Genomic DNA, 14,877 nt, shown 5'->3' with positions numbered 1-14,877 from the left:
GAGGTAGGAGAATTGCTTGAGCTCAGGAATTAAAGACCAGCCTGAGCAACATGGCAAAACCCCATCTCTACAAAAAACAAAAGTTAGCCAGGTGTGGTGGGGTGTGCCTGTAGTCCCAGCTACTTGGGAAGCTGAGACAGGAGGATTGCTTGAGCCCAGGAGTTTGAGGCTGCAGTGAGCTGTGATCATGCCACTCTACTCCAACCTGGGTGACAGAATGAGACCCTGTCTCTAAAACGGAAAGAAAGGAAAAAATGCTTACACCAAATGTAGTTTATTGAGGATTCCATGTATGTCTGAAGTCTCTGGTTCCTTCAAATCAGGATGCTGCTCCAACGGAGTCTTTACTGAACTGGCAAGACTACGAGGGTCGAACTCCTCTTCACTTTGCAGTTGCTGATGGGAATGTGACCGTGGTTGATGTCTTGACCTCATATGAAAGCTGCAATATAACGTCTTATGATAACTTATTTCGAACCCCACTGCACTGGGCAGCTTTATTAGGTATGTGACTCAAAGGATCAACAGTAGATGAAACTGCATGAGTATAGGAATATTTCTATGCCTTCCCTTCCACTGTTCGCTCCCAATTCCTAGTTAATTATTTTCATTTCTAACTGATATGTTGTATTGTTTTATAAACTAAATTATAGTAATATAAATTTATTTTCCGTTAAATATTAGTTTTAATTTCTACGTCTTAACTTTAAATTTTTGTTATAAAAGTAATTCATGTTTATTGACAACATGTAAATGTAACATAAACTTTTTCATATTCAGCGCCTATATTTTTGGGGAGGAGGGCTTTAATTTTATGTTTGTGCTAATACTATGATATTTGAGTTTTTTTTCTTTATATTTTCCTGAAATGCCTTTTACTTAACCTTTTTGAAGATCACTTTTATAGATGAGAGAGTGTATATATGTGTATGTTTTATGTGTATGTTGGATTGTTTTGTGTGGGGAGTCAATCTGAGAGTCTTTCTCTTTCAATGAAGGAGTTTTACTCATTAGTAGTCATTGTTATAAGATAAATAATCAGGACTTTTTTTTTCCTGCTATCCTGCTATTATTAGTGTTTTCAGTTTAACATTTTTTGTTTGTTTGTTTGTTTTGTTTTGTTTCCTGTTTCCTTTGCTTTCTGCTCTTTGGTATATGGATTAGATTTGTTGTTGTTATTTGGTTTTGAATTGCCTAATGTTTTAGGAGGATTTAGGTTCTATTAGTGGTTACTTTTAAATTTATCAAAAACTTTTTAAAGCCTGAATCAGAGTCAAGAGCAAAAATGCATCTATTTACTCCCACCTATTTAAGACAAAAAATTTAGCACAGATACTCATCACTCTTTTAGTACTTGTTAATATAATCTGAGATTTCCCTCTAATTATTATAATCTTGATCTTAATTTTTAAATTACACATTATCTTTTTTTAAAAAATGGTGTTTATGTGTGCACCCACTTTTATCGCCAGATTTATAATTATTAGTCAGATTTCATCTTACATCCCTTTTTCTTTTTCCTCTGGATTCTGGGCTTACTTGGCAAATTTGTCTCCACATAACTAAATTGACTTTTTGTTCTGTAAGTTTTGCTTTCTTTCTGCCTCCTATATAGATTGTATTTTGGGTTATATTTTTATTTCCTTGTCTTACCTATATTCCTTTTTATCTCATTTCATTTCCTTTTAACTTCCTTCCATTACTTTTTCATTTCACTCTGTTTTCTTCTTAGAATACCCTGTTTCTGTTTCGTAGAAGCCATCTCTTTTTGCACTAAGTCGAGGATACCAGTTTCCTGAAATTTTCCTCTGGATCCTTCTCTAGATCATTTTCAGAGGTATGCTGTTTATCTTTCTGACAGTGCTTCTTTTTCACTTTCCTATGTATGTTTTTATGTAGTCTTTACTGAATTTTTCCCTTTATTTCTCAAACAAAATGAAATGTGTTTAGAGTAACTATGTGGCACAGATTGTCTTTGATCCCACATTTATATTATGGAGAACTCCATCTTAGACCACTTCTGGAGAGCAGATAGATGAGTACAACTTCCACTCAAATTATTTTTCTCTGCCTGGCTTTTATGCAGTATATCCTTGCTCTGCTAATGGGGCATCTTCTTCATTCTCCAATATCTGAAAACAATAGAGTGTATAAAATTTCAGGTTTCCTATATATACTACTACCAGGTTTGTTCATTTTTTAGTATTTTCTACAGCTCTTCACTTGTGGAGATCACGTCCTCCAGAATGCACTATATTGTCTTCATTGCTGCCTCATCATGCCTGCCCACTTGTTTTCTGAGATTTGAAATCACTGCCTAGATGTTATAAAATATAAATATAATAAAAGATTGTGGGAAGGAGAATATAGGGATGGGAGGCCTCAGAGATAGAAGAGGTTGTATTATAGTTTGTCCACCTGAATAGAAGACAGCAGCTATGCAGTTCTGTTTGGTTGGGCAATGGAACCTTGAGAGTAGGAGCAGTGAAGGCTAAGAGGGCTTGGCTCTAAAGCACCTTCCGCTCCTTTGCTTTAGGCAGCTTTATGAAGTGAAGGGCATGCGATGAGGTGATGCCTAATATAGTTTTTTCTCAGTCTGACAAGTGTACTTAATTCATTCCTACCTGATTGAAGCATTAAGTTTTTAGTAAGTTTTCATTCTGTTCTACCTCATATTAATATGTTAGTGAGAAGTTAGAAGAGGCTGCATTGGGGGCTGCTGTTCAGAAACCATTGTGAATGCTGTATTATGTGTCAGTGAATTTTCTTACCTTTTTCATTTAAATAGATTCTAAATTAATTAACATCCTTTATAAGTGATAATTACCTTTTTGTGTCTTTTCTCAGGCCATGCAGAGATTGTCCATCTCCTTTTAGAAAGAAATAAGTCTGGAACTATCCCATCTGACAGCCAAGGAGCCACACCTTTGCACTATGCTGCTCAGAGTAACTTTGCTGTGAGTAAAACAAGACAATGCTCTTTTTTTCTTAGTGAAAATTTTTATTTTTATATAATCATAGATTCATATGTAGTTGAAGGAAATAATACAACAAGATTTCATGTACCCTGCACCTAGTTCACTGTTTTTTTTTCTTTATTTATTTTTCCAATAAACTTTTTGCACTCCTACACCTAATTCACTCTAACGGTAACATCCAATACAATATCATAAACAGGAAATTGACATTGATATAATCCACTGATCTTATTCAGCTTTTCCCAGATTTACTTAGACTCATTTGTCTGTTTTTATGTATCAATTATCTTTTAACAATGGTTCATGCTGTTCACTCTGTGATGCAAGTGATAGTCTAAGGTTGTTTTTTTTTTTTTTAAGTTGTTAGTCACATCTGAAGTTTTATGCAGTTTTTATTTTAATGTTAAGTGTAACATTTTACTTTACAGTAAGAGTACTTCATCTTTGTATTACTTTTATAGCACTAAGAACATCTTAGTGTTCAGCCATGTGTAATTGTCCTTAAAGCAATGTGGCAAGGCTTTGGAACTAGAACAATCTCAGCTAGAATCCTGTCTGTGCAGTTTGCTAAACTGCATTATTACCTTACACAAGTTTCTTAATCTTAGTTTCTTCATATGTAAGATGAGGATAATTATACCTTTTCTTTCAGGATTGTTGTAAAGATTAGAGAAAATTTATGACAAGTGCCTGCTGTATACCTTGGCATAGAGCACGTACTCAAGAAATAGAATGTACTCTCATTACTACTAGTGTTGATAATTATGTATATTATACATCTGAGAATGCAAAAATGAATTATTTCCAAAAATACTGAATATTATTCATAGTTCTTCCCCTCCCCTTTCTCATCCATTATGTCCCCAATCCACCCCGCAACATGATAGTGTCTAGGCTACTTCAGCTTCCTGAGTATGAATGGCCACCAAGAACCAGATTCATCCAAGGATGCACACGTTAAAACAGATTTTTTGCTGCCTTCTACATGGATATGCATAGTGAAACCCTTAGTTTCATTAAATTATAATAATACTATCAGGTCAGGCATGGTAGCTCACGCCTGTAATCCCAGCACTTTGGGAGGCCGAGATGGGCAGATCACCTAAGGTGTGGAGTTCGAGAACAGCCTGGTCAACATGGTGGAAACACTGTTTCTACTAAAAATACAAAAATTAGCCGGGCAAGGTGACTGGCGCCTATAGTCCCAGCTACTTGGGAGGCTGAGGGAGGAGAATCGCTTGAACCTGGGAGGCGGAGGTTGCAGTGAGCCAAGATAGTGCCACTGCACTCCAGCCTGGGTGACAGAGTATGACTTCATCTCAAAAGTAAATAAATAAATAAATAAATAGTACTATCATCAAGCATAGTATAATTTCATCTTCATGACCTCTCCAAATGCTCTGTTAAATACTCAGATCTCTAAAATATCTTATCTTCACACCCTTCCCGACTCTGGTATCCAGAACAACTATTCCTCTAATCCTTGCTTCTTGGTATTCCTAACAACTTACTCAATTTACCACCTAGAGTTTTGACAAATCATTATCTGTTATCACCTAACAAAGCAGTATTTTAGGAAAAGGTTTTTTTTATTACAAATAGGTAGGAAATTAACTTGACCCAGCCTAGTCAATCTATGGAAATCACAGCTCACATAAATCAACACAAGGCTATTAGATATGTTATCCCCTGTTTATAGAAAACAAACCAAAACAAAGCAAGGTTCCATGAGATTAAATGACTTGCTCATGGGCTTTAACCCAAAACTTAGACTCCAAATTTAATATATATATACAGACACCAATAATTAAATAGGTGTGCTAATGGAAACAAGAAAGAATGGTAGAACATTATTCTTTATGATGATTCAATAATATGATATAATAATTTTATTCAAAGAAATATTTTGTTGGATAATCTGCCAATTCCAGAGTTGATTTTTAATAATTATACAAATTATGTAAGCTCAGTTTCAAGTCCCTTGATCTCGTTGTCATCTAATAACTGACAAGAAATTACAGTTCACTCCTTGAAAACTATGGACACATTCCCCTACACATACAGAGCCCTGTAAACATTCATCATTAAGTAAAAACATACTCAGCAAAGAAATGTTTGCAAATTAGTAAAAGAAAATAAAGCAAAAAATCACAAACTTTTAAAATTCATTTCTTTGTTCAAATATATTTAATATGCTTAATAAACATATACATTAGACTTTAGGAACAGTAAGTTATTATACCTCAGTAACTCAACAAATAGTCTTAAAAGTAGAAAGCAGTGTGTGATGCTGTGGAAGGAGTGCTGTTATTTAACCCTGGATTCTTCCTTTATCTGCCACCAATATTTATATGACCTTGGAACCTAAATTTCTTCATCTGTAAAATAAGGAACTGGATTAGATGAGCTCTTGAATTCTTCTTTCTGTAAAATACTGAGAGTCAACATTTTATACATTTTTCGTCAGCACACAGCCTCCAGCATTGTTTGTCTGAAACTCTTTTACCTCAATTCAATCAAAAGTTTCTATGATCTTTCTAAAAGTTTATATGAGTCTAAGTTCTGAGGAAAGAAGCAATTTAAAATGCTGGACTATTAACCCCCATTAAAATTGTGAGGCACTAATAGAATTGTCAAAGGTCCTCATTTTTTTTGTTGTCGTCGTTGTTGTTTTTGTTTTTGTTTTGTTTTTGTTTTTGTTTGAGATGGAGTCTCACTCTGTTGCCCAGGCTGGAGTGCAAGGATGTGATCTTGGCTCACTGCAACCTCCGTCTCCCAAGTTCAATCAATTCCCCTGCCTCAACCTCCCAAGTAGCTGGGACTACAGGCACGTGCCACCATGCCTGGCTTTTTTTTTATGTTTTAGTAGAGACAGGGTTTCACCATGTTGGCCAGGATGCTCTCAATCTCCTGACCTTGTGATCCGTCCGCCTCGGCCTCCCAAAGTGCAGGGATTACAGGTGTGAGCCACCGCATACGGGCCAGTCCTATAGAAGAAGGACAATTCAGTAATAAAGGAATTGCTGAATAAATATTTGTTTTACTGAATTGAGCACTGCATTTCTCAGTAACCATCAATCAGTATTCAATAAATGCATTAACCATTTTAAAAATGTTTAGTAACTAATCACATAATTCCAGTTTGTTCCTGGATTTAAGGCAAAAACAAACAAACAACACAGTGAGAGAATGCAGAACCTTCTCTGGAGGCATGCCTGAATAGATGGGTCTCATGTAAAATGTCCAAGAAAACATGTATTTTATGGCCGGGTACAGTGGTTCATGCCTGTAATTCCAGCACTTTGGGAGGCCAAGATGGATGGATCATTTGAGGTCAGGAGTTCAAGATCAGCTGGGCCAACATGGTAAAACCCCATCTCTACTAATAATACAAAAATTAACCGGGTGTAGTGACACTCAGCTACTCGGGAGGCTGAGGCAGGAGAATCGCTTGAACACAGGAGGCGGAGGTTGCAGTGAGCCGAGATGGCACCAGTGCATTCCACCCTGGGCAACAGAGTGAGACTCCCTCAAGAAAGAAAGAAAGAAAGAAAGAGAAGGGGGCAGGGGGGCCAGGGAGGGAGGGAAGAGAAGAGAAGAGAAGGGAAGAGCGAAGAGAGAAATAGAAAGAAATATTTAAATTTTGTTCATTAATAATAAAACACTGAATACTTCTGAGTTTTGTAACTGTCACTCAAACAATGACCTATAAAGTTTCCAAGCTTGATTGAAGATGATTACTTTCCATTTTGAGGATGTTGAATGCGAGAGTTAGGTTATGTTTGTGAAGTGTTACGGACACTACAACTAATTTGTAAGGACAGAGGATTGTTATCTTTGATGAAAATTGTAGTTCTGTCATTAATAAAAAGATAATTTAATTTAATTCAAAAGCAAGGGGAAAATGCTTTGCTTCTTAATGGAAGTCACATATTATTATATGACTTTATTACCATAGAAAATACTACTGTTTTGTCTCCATTTTTTAAATCAAGTTTTCTTACAGGAAACAGTTAAAGTGTTTTTAAAACATCCTTCAGTGAAAGATGATTCAGACCTAGAAGGAAGAACATCCTTTATGTGGGCAGCTGGCAAAGGCAGTGATGATGTCCTTAGGACTATGCTGAGCTTAAAATCGGACATTGATATTAACATGGCTGACAAATATGGAGGTACAGGTGAGAACTGGTAGACACATTCAATTTGCTTTCATTCAGGTTCCAAAGTGTAGCTGTTGCTATAAAACTTGTAAAATAGCAACTTGAAATCTTTGTTCCTAATCTAATGTTGTTTGACTTCGGTCTTCGGTTTTAAGTTTGGGTTTGCCAGGATATCACTCCAAAGGCTTTATTTCTTCAGTATTATGGCTAAGATTAGCATATGTTTCTACCAAATGAATGGTTGCATTTGGTTTAAAACCCTGGTTGCTCCTTAGACATGATTATGGGGACTCTTCTGATCATTTATCTTTTTGTAAAAAAAACAAAACCTATACTGTAAAACTATCCATATTTAATTGTCATTAATTATATTTTCAGAAATTTAGAATTATATTTAAGGAATGCACACATTTAAGTGTATTCTCAGCAGTCTCCTTTACTGTGCTCTTTTCTCAGGTTTGAATAACATTACCACATCCTGAATCTCCCATTTTTAGAGATAACCCCCCATGGCTCTAGAAGCTTCAAAGCTTCAAATCAACCTTGCTTGAAAAACTCTTACTAGATGCTTATTTTAATTTCTTTCTCTAATAGGAGAGGCCTTTACCTATGTGTTGGTTAATGAAAGGTAAAGTTTTTCAGCCTCAGTGTCAACTTGGAGGTCTCTTCCTTGCGTACTGTATCCTACTTACAGCTCAGAAAGAGAAGGAGAAATCACATACTACTACAATAGCACTGAATAGAATAAAAAATAAGTGATGGGCTTCTCCATGTTATGTTTTTTTTATTTGTAGAAACATGCTAGAGCCATTTGCATCTACTGTTATCCTGAATAAGAATTTTCTTGGCCACCAAAACTATTGATGCAACAGTAGGGAGAGAGAAGGGAGGGGAGTTGCTTTACTTAAAATCTCCCTCCCTGTACCAAGACAACCACAGCCTCAAAAAAATATATTTTAAGAAGACAATTCAATTTTATGATAAAGGCTTAACTTTCAAAAGTATTTCTCTATCAAAGCCTTACAGCAGATCTTAAATTTCTTTTTTTTTTTGAAATGGAGTCTCACTCTGTCACCCAGGCTGGAGTGCAGTGGCATGATCTTGGTTCACTGCAACCTCTGCCTCCCAAGTTCAAGCAAGTCTCCTGCCTCAGCCTCCCAACTAGCTGGGACTACAGGCACGTGCCACCCCGCCTGGCTAATTTTTTTTTCTTTTTGTATTTTAGTAGAAACGGGGTTTCACTGTGTTGCCCAGGCTGGTCTTGAACTTCTGAGCTCAAGCAATCCACCTGCCTCGGCCTCCCAAAGTGCTGGGATTATGGATGTGAGCCACCATGCCCGGCCAGCAGATCTTAAATTTCTTAAGGGGCATAGTGCAGACACATAGGATGCTGACTTTATGAATGATCTGAACATTTAATTTTTTGTCAGGTTTCCATTATATATTCTTCCACTTTATCACTAACTTTGATTTTAGTTTAACTTTTTCAGGTATTTGAATAAGGTATGGGCAAAGATACTTGCACTCTTTGACCAAAAGTGTCTTTCTCATATGCACCATGGTTGAAGTTCAGACATAAATTCTTCTCAGATTCATTAATTTGCTGGTTTCTTTCTTCTGTGGGGATTTTATTATGTCAGAGATGCCTTCCTGACATTTCTTTTCTGTGAAAGTGAGTTCTTCTCTATCATCCCTCTACAAGGATTTTTTTTTCCTTCCCATTAAAAAGAGGTGTTACCAATAGCAATATGTGGACACTATTTGGATCCTGACTCAAATAAATAAACTAGAAAAAATGTTACAGCCATCAGGAAAATGTCAATATTATTGAACATTACAGAAGTTCTGTTAGTATTTTTAGGTGTGATAACAGCATTATGGTTTTACCAGTGATCAAGCTATTGTCTCTCAGCTTCGTGTTTATTGTTTTGTCCTTTCTTTGCAGTGCTGGGCCTGGGGCTCTGCAAATCACATTTCCCCTTTGCCACAGGTGCTCTTTTAGAGTCCACCAATAGGGAGCATTGGAGGGAGACTGGAAGACTGGAAGAGGGACAAGGGATTACATCTTTCTGTTTGCGTCCTGCTCTTGCTTTTTTCTTGTTTTCTTTTTTTAGAAAAAAAAGTAAAATAATAATAATAATAATAATAGATGGGATCTCACTATGTTGCCCAGGCTGGTCTCAAACTCCTAGGCTCAAGCAATCCTCCCACCTCAGCTTCCCAAAGTGCTTGGATTACAGGTGTGAGCCACCACGTCCAGCCTGTTGTTGTTTTTATTTCCTGCTATGGTCAGCATCACCCTAGTAATGCTTCTTCAACACAGCAATACTGTATTTCAGCAAAAACAGTTAATTTCACTCTGCAGGTTTCCAGCATTCACAGTGTCAGCCTCTGCGCACCCTTGTCAGACACAACAGCACCAGCCAAGCAGAGCCATTCCTCAGAGGTTGAGTTTTCATTCTTCAGGGCTCTTCTAAGCTTTTAGGTTTCAATAATTTCATCCTCTTCTTTATGTACTCCCAGTGCCAGGACTGGTAGCTATTTTTTGCATTTGCTACCTCCGTGGTACCTTAGTGTTTTCTTTCTGCCTTTTCATTTCTTCAATACAAAGCCAGCAATTATTTATACTGAATTCCGTCTATTATATCTGGTATGGTTTCCGTCTTCTGACTGGATCCTAACTGATACAGTGAGGTATTTAAAAAAAGAATCCTTGTTTTTCAAAGATACTAAAATATTTACAGATGAAAGGATATGACTCTAGAATTTTTTTCAAAACAATCAGAAGTAGAGGAAATGAATCGTGGTTAAATAAAACAAGATTAGCCATGTACTGATAATTGTTGAAGCTGGGTAATAGCTATATTGAGTTCACTGAACAATTGTCTGCTTTTGAATATGTTTGAAGGTTTCCGCAATATAAAGTTACATTTAAAAAAATTAAGTTTCTATATAAACTTGCAGTACTTTTCAAAGAGGGAGTAATGCTTGACCTAAGATTATTTTTAAATAAAGAAAATTCGGGCCAGGCGCAGTGGCTCACGCCTGTCAACCCAGCACTTCAGGAGGCTGAGGTGGGTAGATCATTTGAGGTCAGGAGTTCGAGACCAGCTTGGCCAACATGGTGAAACCCCACCTGTACTAAAAATACAAAAATTAGCTGGGCATAGTTGTGGGCACCTGTAGTCCCAGCTACTCGGGAGGCTGAGACAGGAGAATCACTTGAACCCAGGAGGTGGAAGTTGCAGTGAGCCGAGATCATGCCACTACACTCCAGCCTGGGCAACAGAGTGAGACTCTGTCTCAAATAAATAAATAAATATAAAGTAAATTCAAATAGTTATAAATGGGGGATTTCCTTTAATATGATCGTTGATTTTATCTGTTACTTAATTGAAATTTTATCTTTTTAAAAAATTTGATATTGATGTTATCTATAGAGTATATTTCATACTGGATGCCACATCACAGAATTGTAGCATTTCAGAATTAGAAGTCACCTTAAAACTAAATCTAGCCCAGGGTTTTCCAAACCATATTCTTCATAACAACAGTTTTCTATAGAGGTACCTGAAATACTTAGCTGAGGGAATAGACAGTCGAGTGGGTAATGCTCCACTTCTGATTTAGTCAGAACCACTTAACTCTTGCTTGTTTTATATATTAGGTGTTTTATAAATTTTCATTTGGGGGAAAAGGGTTCTTATGCTCTTAAAATGTGAAATCACTGAAATATCACAGATGTTATATGATGCTTTCATCTGCCTTATGATATTCTCAGCAGTGGTCTTTCAGCCTCTTGTTGAACAGCTCCAATATAGAAAACCCACTACTGCCATCTTAACTCTATTAGAATGTTCTTCCTTATACTGAGCCAAAATTTGTCAAACTGAATGTTCTACCCTGTGCTGTCTTCCATGTGATAGCACTTCAGATATTTGAAGTTACTCATGCCTGTCTGAATCTTGTCTAGGTCAAACTAACATTCAGCCATTTAGGTCAATGCAAATTCAAGAATGGCATAAGAATTACTAGAGGTGTTTGTTTAAATTCAGATTCGCAGGCTACATGGACAGAGATTCTATGTCAAATCCTGTAGCAAGTCCTGTTGACTCCACCTCCAAAACATGTTCTAAATCATTCTATTTCTCTCCATCTCCATTCCAACCACCCTAGTCAGACCACCATCATTTTTCACTCAGTCTACTGCCAAAATATTTACTGGTCTCCCTGCTTATATTTTAATGTATTACAAATACATTCTCCTCAGAACAGCTAGAGTCATCTGTTTAAAGCATAAATCAGATAATATCACTCCACTACATAAAGCCCTTCAAATGTCTTCCATCACTCACCGATAGGACCATTTGTGATCTGGCCTTTTCTACCTTTCTGACTTACTCCACTATCACTTACTGTGCTGCAACTACCCTTCCTTCCTTAAACACACACAGTCGTTCGTGTCCTGTACTAACTCTTCCTTTGCTCAATAAATAAATAAAACAAGATTAGCCGTGTATTGATAATTGTTGAAACTGGGTGATAGCTATATTGAGTTCACTGGACCATTGTCTACTTTTGAATATGTTTGAAGGTTTCTGTAATATAAAATTACATTAAAAAATTAAGTTTCTATAGAAACTTGCACCACTTTTCAAAGTGGGAGTAACAATAGTTAAGTTCAAGGTTATTTTTATTTTATTTTATTTTTTGAGACGGAGTCTCACTCTGTCTTTTTCATGGTTCAGGTCTCAACTTAAACATCCACTCTTATGCAAAGCTATCTGTAACCACCAATCAAAAGTAGTCCCTCAGTGATTCTACATATCAAAACAGTTTTTATTACTTTAATTATATCAATTATCATTATATAATACTTTATTGATGGAGAATTGTTTTGTTTTGCTTTCCTTCCTAGAATGTAACCTTATCTATTGTGTTCCATGCTAAACATCCAACATTATAATACTACTCAGCCCAAAAATCTGCATCCCATGTTTGCTCCATGGATCACCCTTTATGAAAAAGACAGTGTTCTAGGCCTTATAGAGCCGTAATACTTAGAACTGGCCCAGGCATCTGAAGTGTTACTTTGGCTAATTCAAACTATAGAGGGATGACATAAGCCAAGCATTACAGTGGAGTAACATAGGCAGGGGTCAGTGTAACATGAAACACATTTAATCAAAATTACTCTTTAAAACCTCTGGAAGGCACAAGAGAGGAGGCCATATTCCATCTCAGTTTTTCTCCAGTGAAGCAAATTCCTGTTTCTTTTCTTTTCTTTTTTTGAGATGAGGTTTTCCTATTTTCTCCAGACTGGTCTAGACCTCTTGGATTGAAGCAGTCCCCCTGCCTCAGCCTCCCAAGTAGCTGGGACTATAGACATGTGCCACCTCGCTGTTTCTTAAATTGAGCCCTGGGGAAGTAGCTGGCTTGTATTTGGAGTGATGTTGTATTAAAAATGCACTCAATGCAGCAAGATGTACATGCTTTTCAGTACCACTGGGGTACGCAAGCCAATTGAAGGAACAGCACATTTAACCAATGGAAGGAACAGTCTATTGATGTCTCCAGTCACATGATCCCTTAGGGATATATGCTTATTGAGTGGGTTGTTGGGCAGAATTGTGTACATCATTTAAATCATTTCTCTTTGTATTGTTTTCTTGCTGTCTTGAAAGAGAAAAAGAGAAAACTAATAGCTGAAAAGAGAAAACTAGTAGCTTAGGAGAGGGTACCATTTCAGACCAACAGGATGGAAAGGAAGAAAATAGCAAGAAGAGAAAGGTAGAAGGAAAGGGGAAAGTGTGAGTGATACATATGCATAGGGAGGAAAGCACAATCTAAAAAAGCAAAAAATAAATTAGGGAATCCTTAAAATTGAGATTGCATTTATTCAAAATGATGGGGAAATCAAGAGAAGAAAGGACATATAATAATTTAAAAGGTGAAGTTGTTATTGACTAATTCATCACTTTCTTTTGGTTCCCTTTTAGCTTTGCATGCTGCTGCCCTTTCTGGCCATGTCAGCACCGTGAAGTTATTACTGGAAAATAACGCTCAAGTAGATGCTACTGACGTTATGAAACATACTCCACTTTTCCGAGCCTGTGAGATGGGACACAAAGATGTGATTCAGACACTCATTAAAGGTGAGTTAATAACAGTACTCCTAATAAGTCTCTCTTAACAGGTAGGAATTCTTGCATACTCTGTTTGAGATAAAGCTTTCCTTACCAGAAAGCTGTACAAGTACAAGGATGAAGGGATGATCACTCAACATGCCGTGAAGAACCTCCAGTTCCACTCCTAGCTCCATTTGTTGGGAGTTGCTTGATATAGGGAAAGTCACTTCGCCTGCCTGATCCTCAATTTTATTTTATATAAAGGGGGAGTGATTCCTAGCCAGTCCAGTTTATAAGCTTATTGTGAAAATCTGAAGTAGACAATGTATGTGGAAGCATTTCCACAAGAATAAAGCATTTAAGGAACAGTTGTTATTATTTGACTTCTATTCATTTTAATAAATGCATTTAAGGAAGAATTGTAGTTTTTTTACTTCTATTCATTTTAATAAATGCTATTTCTATTATACATTTTCATTATATTTGTGCTTTTCCAGGTGGAGCAAGAGTAGATCTAGTTGACCAAGATGGACATTCTCTTCTACATTGGGCAGCACTGGGAGGAAATGCTGATGTTTGCCAAATATTAATAGAAAATAAGATCAATCCAAATGTTCAGGATTATGCAGGAAGAACCCCTTTGCAGTGTGCTGCATATGGAGGCTATATCAACTGCATGGCAGTTCTCATGGAAAATAATGCAGACCCTAACATTCAAGACAAAGAGGTAGAAATTCTATGTCTTTTCTATATTAAGTTTGCTCCAAAGAATTTAGAGTATTTCTTCTTTGTTGTAAACATAAGTAAAACAACAGTTTACAAGATGAAGAGATCACTCACAAATCCATCTGTTAATCAAGACTATTATTTGTCCATGTTCTCTTCCAGTCTTTTTCTATATATATAATTTAACATAGTTATAATATAGACTTGGAATAATTTTATGACTTTTATAAAAGATTACATGGTATACACATGTGTGCATGTATAAAAATAAATATATTACATGATTTTTTTTCTTTTTTTTAAATTATACTTTAAGTTCCAGGGTACATGTGCACAATTTGCAGGCTTGTTACATATGTATACATGTGCCATGTGGGTGTGCTGCACCCATCAACTCGTCATTTACATTAGGTGTGTATCTCCTAATGCTATCCCTCCCTGCTCCCCACATCCTGTGTCCAAGTGTTCTCATTGTTCAATTCCCACCTATGAGTGAGAACACATGGTGTTTGGTTTTCTGTCCTTGCAATAGTTTGCTGAGAATGATGGTTTCCAGCTGCATCCATGTCCCTACAAAGAACATGAACTCATCCTTTTTTATGGCTGCATAGTATTCCATGGTGTATACGTGCCACATTTTCTTGATCCAGTCTATCATTGATGTACATTTGGGTTGATTCCAAGTCTTTGTTATTAGTGCATAGTGCCACAATAAACATATGTGTGCATGTGTCTTTATAGCAGCATGATTTATAATCCTTTGGGTATATACCCAGTAATGGGATGGCTGGGTCAAATGGGATTTCTAGTTCTAGATCCTTGAGGAATTGCCACACTGTCTTCCACAATGGTTGAACTAGTTTACAGTCCCACCAACAGTGTAAA

At 36.6% G+C, this 14,877-nt stretch overlaps 1 protein-coding gene across 2 annotated transcripts in view; it reads left to right on the top strand.

Moving 5' to 3' along the window:
• LOC105518154 (inversin) overlaps positions 1-14,877 on the top strand; it is a 91,129-nt gene that overhangs the window by 25,336 nt on the left and 50,916 nt on the right. For both annotated transcript variants that reach the window (XM_011951025.1, XM_011951024.1), the window contains 5 exons: positions 324-504; positions 2,848-2,957; positions 6,985-7,156; positions 13,138-13,293; positions 13,764-13,993. In XM_011951025.1, coding sequence (XP_011806415.1) covers positions 324-504; positions 2,848-2,957; positions 6,985-7,156; positions 13,138-13,293; positions 13,764-13,993 — 849 coding nt within the window. The remainder of the gene's footprint in view (positions 1-323; positions 505-2,847; positions 2,958-6,984; positions 7,157-13,137; positions 13,294-13,763; positions 13,994-14,877) is intronic.

The sequence above is a fragment of the Colobus angolensis genome, unplaced genomic scaffold (assembly GCF_000951035.1).
Source record: "Colobus angolensis palliatus isolate OR3802 unplaced genomic scaffold, Cang.pa_1.0 Scaffold313, whole genome shotgun sequence".
Lineage (NCBI taxonomy): Eukaryota > Metazoa > Chordata > Mammalia > Primates > Cercopithecidae > Colobus > Colobus angolensis.
This window is presented reverse-complemented; position numbering and strand designations above follow the sequence as displayed.